General features: G+C 32.3%; 1 protein-coding gene across 8 annotated transcripts in view; it reads right to left on the bottom strand.

Moving 5' to 3' along the window:
• Window positions 1-4,283: 4,283 nt before the first annotated feature.
• The window catches only part of sm (heterogeneous nuclear ribonucleoprotein L), a 329,990-nt gene continuing 314,719 nt past the window's right edge, over window positions 4,284-19,554 (bottom strand). For 2 of the 8 annotated variants that reach the window (XM_090117345.1, XM_090117352.1), the window contains 10 exons: window positions 15,568-15,672; window positions 12,708-12,787; window positions 12,289-12,384; window positions 11,678-11,788; window positions 9,965-10,086; window positions 9,340-9,490; window positions 8,461-8,579; window positions 8,062-8,150; window positions 7,196-7,388; window positions 4,284-5,021 (listed from right to left, as the gene is read on the bottom strand). In XM_090117345.1, the coding sequence (XP_089973471.1) occupies window positions 5,018-5,021; window positions 7,196-7,388; window positions 8,062-8,150; window positions 8,461-8,579; window positions 9,340-9,490; window positions 9,965-10,086; window positions 11,678-11,788; window positions 12,289-12,384; window positions 12,708-12,787; window positions 15,568-15,672 (1,070 nt within the window). In that variant the 3' untranslated portion in view covers window positions 4,284-5,017. Of the gene's footprint in view, window positions 5,022-5,352; window positions 7,389-8,061; window positions 8,151-8,460; window positions 8,580-9,339; window positions 9,491-9,964; window positions 10,087-11,677; window positions 11,789-12,288; window positions 12,385-12,707; window positions 12,788-15,567; window positions 15,673-19,554 lie in introns of those variants that run through there. The other 6 variants (XM_090117351.1, XM_090117350.1, XM_090117346.1 and 3 more) reach the window with 5 other exon arrangements.

Here is a 19,554-nt window from a genome sequence, read left to right on the forward strand (position 1 = left end):
TGCTTTTGAAGAAATGTTTTTATCAAAATCTCAGACATCCAACACTGAGAGTTGTGATATTGATTTGGAGGATTTTATTAATGATCAAATAATTGTAGATTACGAAGAAAAGAACAGGAATCCTACAATAAAGGCCCAACTAGAATATGTGACTGGTTATTTATTAAGAAAATGTAAACCAATTATAAAAAACTGCAAAAATTGTCATAACTATTTGTTTGAAAAAGATTTGCAGAAAAACAAATACATTACTAAAAGAGAATTTGTAAAAAATAAAAGATACCTGACATATCCAACAGACAATATAAAAAAAATGTTTTCAGCCATTCAGGATGTGACATATCATATTTTAAAAAATAAAAATCATATAAATAATTTAAAAGCTTACATAAATTTGGTGTTGGATGTGTCAGTGGATTCCTCTTTTATAAGTTGTCTCAATCATAAAGATGAAATTAAGAAATTCATGTACAATTTTTGCAGTAAGTTCTTTGCTTATAATTGGTGCAAGGCTACAAATAAATTAATGGACGGTACCAGCAAAGACTGTGATGAAGGAGATTTTATTCAAAGAGAGGCATTAATATTAGGTAGTAGAAGAAGAAAAAATAAATGATTTTTAGTACTCATAACCGTGTTTTCTTTATATTGAAAAAAATAGAAATCAAAAAAGCTATGTAGGTGCCTATAGTAGGATAGGTATATATGCCTATACTCGTCCTATACTTATACTTATATATAGTAGATAACATAGTTTGCGACCCGTCCACTAGATGGCGCTAGTTCAACATTTTGCTGTAGACTCTATACCCGATATATATAAGTTACTCTATGATTTTAGCAAGCAGCCACCATTACGGAGTACGGACAATAGGTACGTGTCGAATAGTTTACAATTTCCGCTAGAGTGCGCTGCTTATTTCCTTTCAAAGACAAGAACACAGATAATAAATACTGCATCACAGAATAAAATATTAAGCCATTATGTTATCGAAAAAACTTCGAAAAAAAGCATGTCTGTGTGAAAAAGGATATTTTCCTTCTTTAGGGCGTATTCAGAAAGAAAGCTTGAAACTTATAAGCGCTTATCGGCGCTTGTCATGTTCATATATTTTCCTGTCAGTGCTGTCAACCCGCGCAGGAAAATATATGAACATGACAAGCGCCGATAAGCGCTTATAAGTTTCAAGCTTTCTCTCTGAATACTCCCATAGAAATTCCTTAATTGTTTCTACTATTATTAAAAAAAATACATTGAAAACTACCAGATTTATATTTCAGTAGCTACGCCACTTTGTTTCACCCGCGGACTTAGATCATTAAGTAATTATTTGTTACTTAATGATCTAAGCCCGCGGATAATCCACGTAATCCCGCTGGTAAAGGCAAAAGTAATCACTATCAAGTATCATTAAAATCCGATCAATAGCTTTTGCGTGAAAAATGTTACCAAACAAAGATCCATACATTAATCTAATAATCTATTAATATTGTATTGTATAATCAATCTATTAATATTGTTTATTTTATAATATTTATATTATGCATATATGTACACAATATGTAGAATGTAGTTGTATTTATAAATTTTTATTTTTATTTTTATTGATAGGAACAGTTATTTAAGATAGTCTTAGTTTTTGTTGGCAATAAAGCTTTTTAAAGTGAAACTTTTATTACATCGTCTCAAACTTTTTAGTCTGTGTAGCGCATGTCGCGTGTATCGCGGCTGCCGAGTAGGTATACCGTCACGCGACATTCGTTACACAAAGCAGTGTTCGGAACCGTTCGAACAGTTTCACTTTTACCGTGGTTTCATAAAACCACACAACATTTTTTCTTTCTTTCTTCTTTACATCAATTATTATAAGTGAGATGTAGGATAAGATGTCGTTAGGATAGTCTTCTCTAGTTCAACATACAAACTCGTATTTTATAAATTCCGTTTATATCAAATACATAATTACATTGTTATGATATTTTCTTTTCAACAATTCAACTACTTTTCAATATGATCAGGTTCACAAAACTTACCTTCGAGCTTTTTTTTTCACCGTAGCTGAAGTACACGAAGTATCACGTGACTGCGAAGGCCTATATAAATTATGTAATCTGTGTAATAATATGTGGGCTTATTTGGTTATTATCTGATGTTATCTACGCACCATAGTCTGTTGTCTATGCCAAACGTCAGAAACAGGAAATGCATTAATTTGGCGCGAAAGCAAAACTGCCGCGCTTTTGATTAAAATTTCAGGTAAATTGCTTTTAGACTATATCTGTTTATCTATTTTAGCTCGACGAATTAAAACAAACGCAATTCGAAAACATTTTTTATTTCTATACAATTTACATTTTTTCGCGTCTCGTGCAGCATTCTAAATATATTATTTTTCTCTTAAAATTTACAATAAAATTAAAAGTCTTTCAACATGATACATCCGTGTATTTACATATTAACATAACCTCACCCTCTAAATTAATTTATAAAGTAAGCCACAACAGAAATAGTCATATATAATAATTTGTAGTAGACAACAATTGTGCTATACCTAACAATTTTATGATAATGGCACTGTCTCATGGTTGTTAAAATGTCATGAAAAAGGGGAAACAAAGTTGAAAATTGTACTGTTCTTGTAATATATTGAGCAATATAGGGTCAGTTTTATTATTACTTGTATATATGTATTTATTATGTGGTATTGATATTACTTTCAACACGTGAAATGATTATAAAAATAGCATTTATTGAGTTAGCTGTTAGATAATTAGAGCTGTTGTAAAGCACATAGAGTTGAAAATGATAGATTTACCTTTTCATTATGTATTTTATGTTCATAAATCAAGCTATTGGTGTCTAAAACGATGCTGTACTAAAATTATTTATTGTCTCAGTTTTCTAATTCATTTCAACAGCAACAACATAGTTATCACAGTGTAACCATTTTGTATCTTGTTAGTAGTTTTGTAATGTTTCGTATGTTTGGAGTAAGGAATGCTGTGTATAAATGAAAGAATATTTGTGTTTCATGTATTTTAATGTTAAACATGTAACTACTACCTAATACCAATGAAAGATAAGCTAAGAAATAAGGAAAGAAGAAACTAAAAATTATAATCTGTTACATTATCTTATGTTTGCTAGAGTGCTGTTTTTGTAAGTCAGACATAGTTTCGTGCAGTATTTTGTGTCATTTAAAATAGTGAAACATGTATTGTTTTGAGTTATTGACGATTACAGTATTTATTTCAACAATATATTATTGCACTGATTTTCAAACAATTTTTAATTATCAGTTACGTAGAACGAATTAAAACAACAGCGACACAAATGTATATTTTTTTACATAATTTTAAAACACAAAATATTGATTTCTATCACGACATCAATTGCTAATACTAAGACATTTAATTCATTTCGAAAATATTTCTAGAGAAAAAGATATGCATCTATTTTATTTGATAACATTGTTTACTATAGGACTATTGTTCGCTATAATACTGTTTACGCTATGTTTTTTTTGTAGATTCTTTTAAACAAAAAAATGTTTTAAATTTTAGTTAGAAATTGCGTTTGCAAGGCAAATCTATACTACTTAGTGTTAAAGTAAATAGTGTGTTATATGAGACAATTTCATACCATAAACAGTTATAGCATGCTAGACATTTTACATACGAGTAGGTATCTAATCTTATAAATAGAAAAAAGGAAGGAAGGGAACAAATTTTTTAGTATATTATAACGAGAATAAACATTGACCAGTGTTAATTACAATTTATGGTGTCTATTTCAAATCATTGTTTCTGAAACACAAATGGACGTTTTCGTTCAAAATAATAATATGTAGTTATTAATATATTTTTATAAAAATATTATTTAAATCACTGGTCAGTTACAGAATTAAATAATTATCGATATAGGCCAATTTTATGTTTATAGAAAATCTGTTTCATCATTTCCATCTAATCAAATATAATTGACTTCGCCATGACACTTACTAATTACCTACTAGCCTAAAAAGTGCTAAAACTTACGATTATGACACTTTTGGTTCTTAAAAAACATCGAATAAAGGCGGTTACACACGATACCACAAGCTTGACAAGTTTGCATGAACAATCGTTCGTCTTGCATCTCTCAAATAATTTGCACAAATAAATTGTACACACATAATTGACAAGCTTGCAGTATCGTGTCACCACACAGTGAGAACACGAAACTCATGCAATACCGAATAAAACATGCACACTCTAAGCGAATGAAAAATAAAAGTCAAATGTATCTACCTTATAATCAACATATACTTTATTTCTTGTACAATTCACAACTGCCATTAGTGTACAACCGGTAAAATCTATCATAAAAATACGCACAGACAATATTTTCTTTACGCTAAAAAGGGCAAAAATAATGTAACAGAAACACCTTTAATCAACTAAAAATTAAATGTCGAACTATTTCTAAAACAGTCACTCAAAACGGAAAAATAATGTCAGCCATTTGCGATGCACGTATTCCATTTTTTTCACAAAATGGCCGACACGGAACTAAAACTATTATATTCAATTCATATAAGGGAATAATGCTTACAACACCTAAACCTCTACTTATACAAAACAAAATGCGTACGCATCTCTCGTCTCGCCCAAGTACATTAAAAAATAAAAGAGAAAAAATAAAATAAAAAATAAAAAAATGGAAATGTAGATTGTGTTAAACATGAAATAAAAAAAAATTGTTACTGTGTCTAAAATTAACTATCTGTTAATGTCTTTATAGCAGTGATCTAGATCACAATAATTGTAAAAATTAAGGAATAATAATGTTGCCGTTGTAAAAGAGTTCACCCCGTAGTTTTTGCGTTGGTAACTTTGAAAAGAAAAATACGATTTTTATGTGTGTTTTGGAGTGAATATTGTTAAACGGCAACCCAAGTCCCGCACTCGGTGGCTGTGTGTGTGTGTGTAGCCGTCCGTCTTGATATGTGTGTTTGTGTGTGCGCCGCCTTCGCCGTTAACTAGAAGCAAATACGTCCATGTAAGTGCATGTATCTCAAACTTGCCGATCCAGGTCGAAAAACAACTGTTACTGTTTAATAAAACAAAAATGTCATCTTTGACGTTTACATCACAACTGTCACAATTACATTTAACACAGACTAAAGAAAATGCATAAGGTGTGCACACATGTTTTTCGACCGGACCGCTGATGTAGAAAAATGTAAAATGTAAAACACATGAAATAAAAACAAAATAAAAAATAGAAGAAACAGAAAACTAAAGAAGACGGACATTCAATATTGCCTGCGTAAAAGACATCGATAGAGTTATAAATTCATATCATATATATTATTTTTTTACATTAAATCTATAATTTATTTGTCTTCTTGATATGTAGGTGCCAAATTCAAAGCTTATGCACGCACAAGACATAACTAAATGCCAATGTCACATCTACAAAAATTGACATACTTCGACGGGAAAAGCGGGTACAGTCGCGCACAAAACCGCTATAAGTTTATTATTTCTTTAATATAGTATTAAACTACAAAATGTAGCGATAAGTACAAATCTATTAAAAGCCTAAAAGCATTGCTGCATCGTAAAATATCAGATATTTGTGCACGACTGTACTGTTCATATAATTACATACACTTAGGCTACGCGCGCATCTATAGAGTATAGACCAATTGACATGAAAAATATTAAATTTATGGTATTTAATCACAAGGATATGTCATTCTTTTAGAAAAAAATGTCGATGCCACCTTTGGAACAAAATATAACTAATTATTTCTCAATATAATAAATAGGAAAGATCAACAATTTCTAATACATATAAAATAACATTTTTTAAATAATTACATTAAATCTAAAACAATGAAAAAGGTGGCAATAATTTCATGTGACGATATTAATTTTTCTGAACCTTACAATTACATTTACAACACATTACGCTATTTTTTACATGACACTCGAGTACTTGATTGTACTTTTTTACAACTACCTGCAAAATAATCTGTTATCAACGGCATTATTATTTACAACAATATCATTTTAAATACATTCCATTTTTATTATTTTAAATCCTATATAATCTTACAACTTTGGCTAATTTATTTGGCTTAGAAAATATGAAAAGAATCAACAAGCACAGTTAAAAATAAGGAAAGAATGTCAAATGCTCTAGTGTCAATAGATATAATAATATAATTGGAAAAACATATTAAAATTTATTTATGTCTGTATACATTTCATATAAGAATATATAATATACATATTCCTTATTAAAATAAAATATATAATGATATAGAAAAAGGGGGCCGTCATTTCTATTTTTGTTCACAATCTTGCCAAGTTATAAGTAACATACTTCAATAAAGATTAATTTCCCATCGTTCCGACGAACAAACACAGAAATGACAAACCGTCTATGGTCCCTACAACAAACTGTCAAAGATATAAAATATATTTCATAACATTCGGTCCAAAAAATCCGTTAAAAACCGTTTCGACAAGAGTAAAATTTCAAAATTCGAACATTCGAATACACATATTATATTGAGGGCCGATTTTTCAATGCTTGGATAAAACTTATCCGTCCAATAAAGTATTACACGATAATATTAAAATGTCACGTAAACTGTCAAATACGGGCAATTAGAATACGTTTTTAAAATGGTAGTTTTATACACATGGAAAATCGGCCCTTAGTAGGTAGGAGAGTACGTACAATACATACACAATAAATATAAATTTTAAACATATGAAAACGAAACCGAGCGAACGTTTATTTAGTTAGAACATACTTAGAATATCGATCGTCACTAAAGTAGGCCATCACACTATACATACAAAACAAATCAGCGACTACCCTCATTTCTAACAGAAAAAAAGTTCACTTACAACAACTTGTGCCTGCTACATACAAATTTCAACAAAAAATCCTCCATTTACCATCGGTCGCGTATTGGTCCGTTCTAAATATTTTCAAAGTGAAACTTCTTTCAGCGCGAGTATAATTTCAAGATCGCTTCCTAGCAATACCGTCACGTCACGGTTTCAAGCGACGATGTAACTTTTGCACGTCGCAAAAGAAGTTTCACTTCTAACACGTGTGCTCACACGCTCTTTATACATGTCTTTTATCGCTCGCAACTTATCTATACACACGTGGTCACAAGGGGCTTACTAGTAGTCGTCATCGACGCCATTGTTGTGTCCCTGGCGGGGCCCCTGGTGCGGCCCCTGGTGCGGGCCCTGGTCGGGGCCCTGCGCGGGGCCCTGGCTGCCGTCGCGCCCCTTGCCCCCGCCCTGCCCCCTGCCCTGCCCGATCTGCCGCGACGACGAGAAGCATAGCTTCATCACGAACGGGAATTTCGCGCCTGCAAATGTTTAGGGCCAAAATATAAGAAAATATAATGTCATTTATTAATACTTAAAAAAAAATAATTATTGAACGTACACGTTTTTGAATAAAACTCTTCTAGAAAAAGTTACCATTATTTTAAATTAATTTTACAAGTTGTAAAAAATATAAGTTGATATCGGTTCTTAGTATTAATATTTTTTATATTTTTTGAAACACAACATATAGAAAAACGCTACGAGTTGTGTAAATGTGGGTAGTTATCATTTATCAATTAGTCATTCTATTAAAGACGTTTGACGAGGTCGGACGTGTATGAAATTATATACCGACTTCACAATATATCCAGAGCAATATAAATAACAAATATTAAAGTCCAGACAAGAATAATCTGCACAACGTCCCTACCCTAAAGAATTTTTTCATTCTACCTTCTACTAAATTAAACAATCTACCCTCATTTTTCACATTTTTTTAAATAACTAGCGGTCCGCCCCGGCTTCGCCCGTGGTACATGTTTACGTTTTCTCTACATAAGAACCATCCTCGTACTTCAAGGAATATAATAAAAAAAAGAATTATCGAAATCGGTTCAGCCGTTCTCGAGTTATGCGCTTACCAACACATTTTGCGATTCATTTTTATATATAAGATTTCCTTAAAACCCTTTATCTCAATTTAAATCTCACCTGGATGCTGTATGGTCGCGTGGTTGCACGCCATGATGGCCATCACCGACTGCGAGATATTCTGAAACTCCATCAGACCCGACGATGATCTGGAAATATTATAATTTATTATTTAGTTATTATAATAATAATAATCATCTGGTGCATTGGGACCTTAATATAATAGTTATGGTTACGGTAGGAGAATGTGGGAGCAAAAATATTATGTTGATATTATAATAGGTACATAATTTATGCATCGTAACCAAAAGACAAACAAAAAAGTATATAAGCACACTTGGCGAGTACTACAACATCTCTGAGTACAAGAAAACAAACAAATCTCTTTTATTAATTAATAATAATCATTGAAAACAAATGTTGGTTGATCAAATAAATAAATTTAAAAAAGAAACAAACCTCTCGCTCTTAAGCGGGAATTTAGAGATGGTGTGTGGAGGCGCGACTCCGTAGTCTGCGAATACGCTCAGCAGCTGATCTTCCGATACATCGGGGGGTGTGTTGAAGAAGTGTACCACCTGAAATGGTTATAGGTTATATGTAATAAGTTGTAGGTTTAATAGGTTATATGTAATAAGTTGTAGGTTATAAAGCATATGAAATATGTTGTAGGTTATATCTTATATGTGAAGTGCATCACCTGAAATGGTTATGGGTTATGTAATAAGTTGTAAGTCACATGATATAGGTTATAGGTTGCACCACCTGTAATTGTTATAGGTTATATGTAACAAGTTGTAGGTTATCAAGCATATTATATACGTTGTAGGATATAGGTTATATGTAAAAAGTTGTAGGTTATAAAACATAGAACATATACGTTGTAGGTTATAGGTTATATGTGAAGTGCATCTTTGAAATGGTTATAGGTTATATGTAAAAAGTTATAGGTTATAAAACATATGATATACGTTGTAGGTTATATGTTATGAGTTATAAATTATGGGTTATACCTTATAAGACCCAGGTCATAACTAATAAATGTTATAAAGACATAAGTGATAGGTTAAATCTGATTAAATACAACTTATAAATTATAAGCTCAAGTAAAAGGTTACTAGTTATAACTTATAAATATGCTGTCATGTTATTACAATGTATTTAGCAGTTTTTAGTTAACTTGAGGATACTAGGAGGATACCCACAAACATTTTTTAAAATGAAACTTCTTTGTAGAGTAAAATTTTAAGGTCTTTGAATGCTGCCAAAAAAGTTTCGCTTCTGACACGTGTGCTCGGCACACACACTCTTTTTTTAGATTGTTTTACAGAATCTAACCTTAGACGGTGGCTGTATCCGATTCTTGTGTATCGAGGCTGGTGTTAGGAAGCGATTGTTCTTATTGCTGACGTAATCCTTGAACGACGGGCTCTTGTCCGGTAACGGGTACGGGTTCATTACTTCCGAGAGATACGCTTGTTTTGAGAACCTGCAATATTACGGGTATTTTGTTTTAATAACAATATTGAAATACACATATTATAATATGTATAGGTAATTAACATACATCATTAAGATTATATTATAGAGAATAATCTATCGATTTTTTATGTTTTTTATGGATGTTTTAAGTTTATTTTACACCAAGTCAATGAACTGTATTTACACAGTACCTACACGTAAAACAGTTTAAAACAGTACACGATATTTTTCGGTAAATCGATTAATTTAAAACTTCTTTGTAGATTGTTTGGAAAACTTAATAAATTCTGTACAGGATAAAACTATTGGTATTATGTAAACTTTTCTGATAGTCCATAAATATAGTGTATTGATGAAGTTTTTCGCACATTACTTTTTCTATGTTATGTGTGGTTTCACTAAAAAAAAAGGTTTTTCACTAATTGATTTTCGTATATTGTGTGAATGTATGTGTATAAACAAACAAACAAACAAAACTCACGCTAGCGTCAACGTGTAATCTCCGACGGTGACATTGTTAAGATTTTGCACGCACCGCTCGACCGACACCGCATCGCCCATTTGAACCATGGCGGTGCCTTCTTTCGTCTTTAGGAACTTTATCTGCGAATTTATAATCATAATAATTAGATATACATAAATATATAGATTCTAAACATTTACATCGGAAGACTCACTAACGAAGCAAAATTTATAATTTATAATAATTCGATATACATAGATTATTCGATATTATAGATAGACATTTCTATCCGAAGACTTCTAAGTAACAAAAACACGGAAGATTACAAAAATAATTTTTGGAAGAAAGTGGATACTTAAGGCTAATCAAATATGTAAAAAAAAGGTTGGTATTTCTATTTCCCTTGGTAACGACATCATGCGTAAACGGCTGGGTATATTCTTATTGTATTTAAGGACCTTGATTTACCTACCCAAAAAAAACTCAAAGTGAACGTAAAACTAAAGTCCAATAAATCATTACTTAGGTTCTTTGAACAACTTTAAGGTAATAATATATTTTAGATTATATACAATGTATACAATCGCGGAATCCTAATCAGTATATTAATCCATTTGAATAAGTAAAGGTTAATAAATGCAATAGTTCTTAAAATTTATAGTTGTGTTAAAATGTCGAATGCTTAGAATTAGCTATGTCCCTTCATTCTTAGAACAGGAGCTTTAAAAGGTCTAGGACAAGACCTACACGATTCTAAACCATATAAAGGTCCTTGCTGATATATGGCAATGTAACTTAATAAAACGAATTTATATTTATTCATTAAGATAAATGACGTATGTGACATGATAGTTTAATTTAAAGTAACTATGAAATGCTTAATGTAAATATTTTGTGTTCAATATTTTTTAGGAAAAAATCAATAAAATCTAAGTACAATTTCGAACTACCCTCATTCTAAAAACTAGTATATTTCTCTAAAACTATTTATACGAATCGGTTTCTTCAGGTTTTAACTATCTGCAAGACAATTCGCATGTAAATTCTCTAGAAAACCATTACATTCGTGCAGTTTAAAATTTTAAAGTAGTTACATGTCTAGGAATCGCCTATATTCGAGAAGCCATTGATTGCTATAGTTTAAAAGAAGCGATCGAAAAATGTAATACATTTTACATACAAAGGCGATACCCCTATGAATCTATAATTTTTAGCTTGTATTTTATTTTATTTTTAGACTAGGTATTAACTTAACGAACATACACAAATAATTCTGAATGCAAACGAAAAAGTGTAAATGGCCTATTTAAAAAAAAGAAACAAATGACACTTTTGAAGAAAATTCACAATTTTTTGGCATTATCTAAATACTGAATGTAGGTACTTCACAATTAAAATATCGCAAACCTACGGTATCCATCTCATAATTTTATTACAGTCATGCAGTGGTCTAAATCGAACGTTCCTTAAAAAAAAACTCACTTTCTAACAAAAAAAAAACATTTTTTGAAGTGAAACTTCTTTATCGGGGTTGGAAAAAAATTGAGTGTAACATTTTTTCGTTACGCGTGACATTTTTTCGTTACGCGCCATCTTTGATTCGACGTACTTCTGTAAAGTTGCATATAGTAAATTATTTTTTGAAAAATAAGGTCATAAAGAAGTTTCACTTCTTACGTGTGTACACTAGTACACGCACACATTTTTTTTTATACAAACGCGGGTACTCACCCTAACAACGTTCCCGTAGAGACAGCACAGGTTGAACAGCCGATCAGCGTTCGCCGTGCTCGGGTCGAGCCCGTAGACCATCATCACGGCGCCCTGCTGTGGGGGACCGCCCTGAATTAATATAATACATCTCTATATATCTTCTATATATCTTTAACCGCCTCCTTGGTACGTGTGAGCGTTGAACCGAGGGGTCATGGGTTCGATTCCCGGTGGAGACGTAGAAAAAAAAATGAACAACGTTTGCCGGAACAACAAGTAATAGTATTTGTTGTGACATGGTGAAATGATAGCAATACAAATATACCTAAATTAAAAAAATCTTACGTAAAAATTAGCTACGGTACATACTTGATACTTAATAATAAATTAGCAATAATTTGATACTGTAAATTTGAAACTAGTTAAAAATAATAGTCGCGTTCTTTTTAACTGTAAAATAATCAATACCAATTTAAAAGATCATCAAATATTAATAACATTAAAACGTAATATGGTTGGCTGTGTCATCCTTCTAAAAGCCTCATCTCGCCTATTTCATACACCAAAAAACATACACTTGAAATTCTTAATTCTTTACAAAATATGTAAACCAAAAACATAAAAAATACCTGATTCTGCGGCGGCATAGGCGGATGGTGCATGGGGGGCGGAGGGACGAAGCCCTCACCGCCGTAGCCCTCCGGCCCGTAGCCACGGCCGTCACGCTGAAATTATTTTGAGGAAAATCATTTATTTTGCCTTTGTACAGACACACATACATACAAATTTCAAAAATAACACTACTTCATCATTACAAACTTATCTCAAAAACAACTAATAAAAAAATCTATACCTACTAATTTTATAAAGCTGAAGAGTTTGTTTGTTTGTACGAGCTAATCTCAGGAACTACAAGTCCGATTTAAAAAATTCTTTCGGTGTTAGATAGCCCATTTATCGAGAAGGTATAGCCTTCTATATATTATCATCACGCTAAGACCAACAATGCGGGTGAAACCGTGGGGAACAGCTAGTAAAAAATAATCACCGGGTGATGAGGCGGCGGCGGTCCGTGCCTGTCTTTCATCATGCCAGGGGGAGGGGGGCCTCCGCTACCAAAGTCCATATCTGTAATAAGGAAAAATACTTTTAAAATAACTATTTATAATTAGTTAATAGTATAATGAATAAATCGCGTTCGTTATTTATATTTATAGTTATTATAGTTGGGCAGTTTTGTACATAGATGTTTAGGTTATATAATATTATGGTGGTTGAAATATAATATAGGTAATTTATATTGATAGTAATATGTGAAATCACTACATAGTATAATTAAAGTCGCTTTCTCTGTCCCTATGTCCCTTTGTATGCTTAAATATTTAAAACTACGCAACGGATTTTGATGCGGTTTTTTTAAATAGATAGAGTGATTCAAGAGAAAGGTTTTAGTCTATAATTTATTAGGTTCGTAGTAGGTTCGGTCGTCGTAGTAGCGGGCGAAGCCGCGGGCGGTAAGCTAGTAGGTAATATAATATGCTATTTTGTCGCGGCAAAAGTATTTACGTATGGAGATATTTAACACATTTATAAAATCGTTCACGTAGATTGTTTTTTTTTTCATTTTTTTTAATGAAAGTAATATACTACTCAGACACATAAAATACTAATTAACGTATTCAGTCGTTTTATAGTCACGTGTTAATAAAACAGAATATTTTGATGAGAGAGATGTTGATTATTATCAACTTTTCACTGCGCATTAAATTTCAAATCCCTATGTACAACCAAGGTTCAACCTTCATTGAAAGCATAATTATGAAATGAAAGAATTTGAAAACCAATTTATGTATATGAATGGAATTAATAATTAAAATTGAACAACTTCCAGCACATTCCGTCGACACTCGATACTGTAATTATTAAATTCAATTTGAACATGTCGGTTTACTTGTAAAACTTTCTTTGAATTAATTTTCTAAACAACGTCTGTTATAACTTGAATAATTTGTGAAAACAACGCAATACATAATTACATTTTATTTTGTAGGTACATTTCTACAGATTCTTAAACTTAATATTAGATATAAAAATAGTATTAACTATTAAGAGTTTTTTCCCTAAATTCATTCTAGAGCCACTGTTTAAATATTGTGTTCTTAACAATACCTATTCACGATTGTTTCAATCTTTCGCTACCAATCCAAAAATAACTATTGTCAACCTGACATTATACTTATTAAAATATACAACATTATTCTACAAAGAATAACATCTATAGGTACATACAGATATAACAAGAAGTTAGCCAACATATTATATAGATAGGTATATAGTACGGGTGCTTTTCCACCAATAATGTGCGAAAATGTGTAGCGAGGAATGTGTTTGTAGATAGCCAATAGCACAGAATACATAATAGTAGCTAAAAGCTACAGAACGGACACTCTCCGCCTCCCCCCAAAATTAAACTTACCTCACCCCGCGCGATCGTGATTAAAATGGGCCATATTTTTCTGCAAGGACGATACGCAACGAAGATTGACAACATTAATCAAATTGACTTAAAGTAATTTTATTATTTTGGATTTGTGATTATCGTTTTCCGTAGAAAATGGTTAGATATTGTGCTGTTTACGGATGTATTTCATTAGAGCGTATACGCACTATGCGGGTAGCCGCATTGCGGGTAGCCGTCCGGCTGACCGCAAGCACAATTATGTACGTAATATTCATTTCTATGCGCACTGCGATGCGGCTACCGCAGACCGCACAGTGCGCATAGAAATGAATATTACGTACATAATTGTGCTTGCGGTCAGCCGGACGGCTACCCGCAATGCGGCTACCCGCAAAGTGCGTATACGCTCTTAGAAAAACGCGAATTTTTTTTTACGCTAGTCACAAATGTGCCAACCATAAAGCGTTAACACACACATTTGCAGTCTCTACAGTGTGACTGTCAAAACGATAATTTTGTATGGAGTGTCCGGGGTGTGCTTCAAACGCTAGACGCTTCAAACTTCAAACTAAATGAAGCGATATGATTGGTCCTAAACAAACACATTCCTCGCATATTATTGGTAGAAAAGCACCTTAACACGGTGCATATAACATTTTCATACATAGATCACATGCGGGATTAATAGAAGGGCTTCAAATGAAAGTCTCTGTGTTTGTATCAATGATTTATTGTGTATATGTTATAAATATCACATTGTACGATGCAACTTTAGTTATAGACGTAGCAAATATAGATAAAATAGCGGTATAAATAATTATAGAAGGTAAAACGTCTTCTAAAGAGACACTAGTAACAAATGATAATTTTAATCTTTTAGAATATGTTGTTTTTGCTATGCCTTTAGCTGTAGTTTTCATACATGTGTAGCTTATAATATATGATATACAATATAGTGAAGAAGTAAATCTTATATGTAATAGTTTTGCTGGTATGTATCCATGTATAGAATCCGATATTTGTATAGCTGTAACTAAACGATTAGTGATTAGCAACACACAATGCTAAAATTACAATCATGCTAAAATATTATCTAGATACATGTAATATTTTGGTCGGGGCTGCCGAATTGATCAAGTATTATAAAATTGATATTAAATTCAACCAGGTTTATAAAACTAAAGACAATCCTGCAAGCGATCGTAATACTGGCAGACTTGTTAAAGCAAAATAAAAAGATCGTTAAGCTAATTTTACTGCTTTAGATTATTTGGCAAATACAATTAACAACTAGCAAGAAGCAGCAACTTTTTTTTATTAATTTCAGCTAAAATTAGCTAACCAATAACAAAAAGCATATAATTATCTTGAAAATTTCGCGATTGGCAACCCCGACATACGTCAGACATCAACAAGGAATACGATTGGTCGATCGAAATGGCTATACCATACAAACCGTTCTGTGATTGGTCGCACGAGTGCTGACTGTGTTGACTGCACGAGTCCTCGCTGCAGGGTCTTGGCGGCATTTGCGTGGGCGCATTCGATGGATCTGCGATGTTTTTTGTTGATAATAATTATGCACATCATATCATTTCACGTCAGTCATAATATAACAACATTTTCCCTTCGATTATAAGCTTTTTTCTAGTATGTGTTTTACATCTACAATTTACAAACCTGCCATTCCTTTTGCGTGTTTTGTATTCTTTCCTTTTTCATTAACATCGTCAAAAAGTTTACAGTTGTATGTGTTTATGTTATCCTTTTTAACATTACCGTTTGTAAATGCAAAAAGTACATACGTACATATTTCACTGGCCGGTTTTGCTTTGGTTGGTCTGTCCTGTCTTCCAAGCCACTGGTCGTGGGTTCGATTCCCACCCGGGGCAAATACTTGTGTGATGAACATAGATGTTTGGTCAGTCTGGGTGTTAATTATCTATATAAGTATTTATTTAAAATTATATATATGTATGTTTTATCAGCCATCTGATTTCCATAACACAAGCGAAAGCTTAGAATGGAATCAGATCGTGCCGTGTGTGAAAATTGTCCCGATATATTTATTTATTACTTATTATATTTAACGCTTATCTGTGATAAACCCGTTTATTGTCACCGTTTGTAAACTAAACAAAAACAACCGTGGAAACATTTGTATTCACTACATTCACCGCGTTAGTGATATTACTATAGTCCCCTTTGTTACTGTTGAATTTTATTAAATCTATTAAATGGAATGTACTAGGTATTGTCACGCTTAGCCACAATCGCTGGATGAAATCCATTTAGATGGATCAATTCACGGTGCATTCGCGAACCGTTAATTGCTTAAAAGCATACAGGGTTACTGCTATATTCTGAATATACCTACTATAGTTTTTATTGAGTTCATAAAGGTTTATTATTTATCAGTTACAAATCAGTTATAAACTAACTACAGAGCACGTGATCGTCGATAATAGTGGTATTATTTAAATTCTCTCCAATTTAAGAAGTAGAAGACGTAGTTACTAGTTAAGTTACGTAGGTAGTTAGGTAAGTAGTAAGCTTTTATGACGTTTCCATACATTCAAAATAAAGTAATTACTTTTATATACGGCGGATTAGTCAAAATTCAAATACGTAAATAGAGCCGTGGAAATGTAATTGATGTATCACATTTGATATGCATAAAACAATTTAGATATGCTATTAAATATTTATATGCAAATTATACAGATAGACACAAAATATGAATATGAAAATTTAAACTGTAATTTAGATATTTATACTCTGTAGTTCAACGACAATTTTATTTCTAAAATTTTATTTGAATATATTTATTCATATTGTGGCACATTTCTGAAAGAAGATCTAGATCAGTAGATCTTGTATATTTTAAATTATTTTAAGTGAGTTTTTTTATTAATGCATGGCAAGTTTTAGATCTTTTCTCTTATCTCTTCTTACGACTCTTACGTGTGTGTGACGTTCGTGAGTGTGTCTAGTACTTCGTTTGCCATAGGTACTTATAATTATTAAATTTAATACAATATTGATGTAGTTCACAAAAATTAAATGGATATTCGCTTTTACGCACAGTGACGCGAGTCCTTCTACTTCAAATCTTTGTTAATCGTTCAAAATTATAAAAAAGCCGGAGTGTGCGATATGTCATATGACTTATTCATAAAAAAAGCAACGTTCACATAAAACGGTTACGCGAAATGAAAACGGCAAAGTGTGAATCACGTATTACATATGAAAATTAGTTTCTCAAACGTGAACGAACCCCGGCCCCCGGCGTATAAATATGCTAAGATTTTAAAATCAACTCTAGATGCGAACGCCGCAAGCGAGCAAATGCATTTTTAAATTATAAATTTTCTTTTAGACATAGCCGCTTTCGTATGGAAATTAAAGTAATTTATTTTGAGACGTCTAGCGGCTAGCCTTTGAATAGAATTATTTATTTTTGAATGGGACTGTTCTTAACTTTTGTTCAAATGAAACGGATTCAGTAAGGAGTCTACTCATTAAAAATGTATCTCTCATTTAAGTCAAATACACTAAGAAGAAGATTAAGATTATAATATTAAAAAATAAATATTATACTAGGTATATTTAATATCAGACAAATGGATAATGAACGAAAACTTTTTAATCAACGCACCAATCATACAAATAAAAAGCGGCGGACCCAAAACAGTCCCTTGCGTAACCCAGTTACTGCAGCACACATTTCGAAATAACATACACAAATTCGCTACTCATTTAAAAGCATTATGAAAAAATAAGCCCAACACGAAATTCGGGCGCTCGAAACCGTCACGCAAACATGAAACAGAAAACAAAAACAAATGTGGACAATGTAGGAGGCGGCGTGCATGTTTTTTGATTATTTTTCATGTTTTTCATGTGTTTGCGGAACTAGTAAAAACGGAACGTTTGAGCGACGCTTTTGGAGTTCATCATTTTTTTAATAAACAAAGCTAATTACGTCTGTTACTCTATTTAAGTTTCACGGAATAATTCGTGCGAACTTTCCGAAAGCCCGTACCTACGTAAAAATGTACATAGAATTTTTCACGAGTTTAATATGCTTTTTTATCTTTATTATTTCGCTTTCACAGCAACGGATTAAAACGATTCGCAAAATTTTATCTCGAAGCGTGCTTTGAGATCGAAATAGAGATAATTTCCGGCTTTTAGAATAATTTTGGGATATGAGCAATTTTATTCGCTTTTAAGAATATTCTAGAGAAGTTTAAAACTATTCTCATGCACGCATACGATATTAGTTATTCGATGTTCTCTTTATGAGTGAACAAGTTTTAATACGAATAGTATAAACGTGGAAAGCTTTTGATAAAAGATAATGTTTACGTATATCCCAGCATAATCAAACCGTTCCTCGAAGTCACTTTTTCTTAATTCCTGTATTAGTTTTCAGTATTAATTGGATTTACATCCTTCCACTCCCTTCCTTTAAAGCCCTTCACATTAACGAATAATATAGCAAAATGACCTCCAAAAATATGCATGTATGAAAAACCTTCATCATTACAAATTTCTCTATAATCTATAATCAACATTCCCTGTTTTAAGACTTATTCTCTCTACCGTGTGCAATTAGCATTTTTCGGTGACACCCGTTCAAAGGCTGATCGGGTGGACGGAATTAAAAATCAAATCTGTGTTAGACGTTTTTTTCCACCCTTTTTGTAACAAGCTCAGTCCGGCGATCCAATTAATCCCATTGTCCGTGTATGCCGTGAAAAATAATAAAAAAAAAGAGTTACAAAAGCTAAATTCAACAGTCCACCGTTACCGTGTACGCCTTAATTTTCTTATTCAGACGACGTAACCAAACGTTCCGTTTTAATGGGATTCGCTTCAAATTATACCATTGGAGGATTTTTTTGAAGCTCTCTGCGCTGCGAACTGAATTCGTTTTGAAATATAAACCCACTGGCTATACATTTTCATTTTTCTTTTCTTTCTTTCGTATGGAAGTTTTAATTAATTCCAATTCGATTTCCTGTACCTGTCTTAAGCAATTAGAAGAGGAAAATATATTATTAAACAGTAGATATTTTGCATGAAATGATCTGCGATAAAACTTTATGAAGTGGCCTATGACAGTCAGTCTAATCTATTTTATTGGTGGTAAAGTAAGCTTCAAAAGTAGCTTACAGATCACTTCAAACTCACTTTCAAATTTTGTCTCTTTACAACAGTAAAATTTAAATCTTCAAGTTTTTACATTTTACTATTTTATTATGTCGCAACTTAACTTTCAGTACAGTGCCGCGCGACACTTGAGTGTGAGCGCACGTATCTATTTGTTCCGGTGTGTAAATCTCAATTAATTTATTCTCGGTTTCGAACGTTCCGTGAGCTAACAATGGACGGGGTCGCCCAGCGGCCTCGTACCTACAGTACGCGC

Source organism: Colias eurytheme, chromosome 27 (genome assembly GCF_061535395.1).
Source record: "Colias eurytheme isolate Ceu_HAF_F1 chromosome 27, ilColEury1 Martin Lab GWU primary, whole genome shotgun sequence".
NCBI classification, from domain to species: Eukaryota; Metazoa; Arthropoda; class Insecta; order Lepidoptera; family Pieridae; genus Colias; species Colias eurytheme.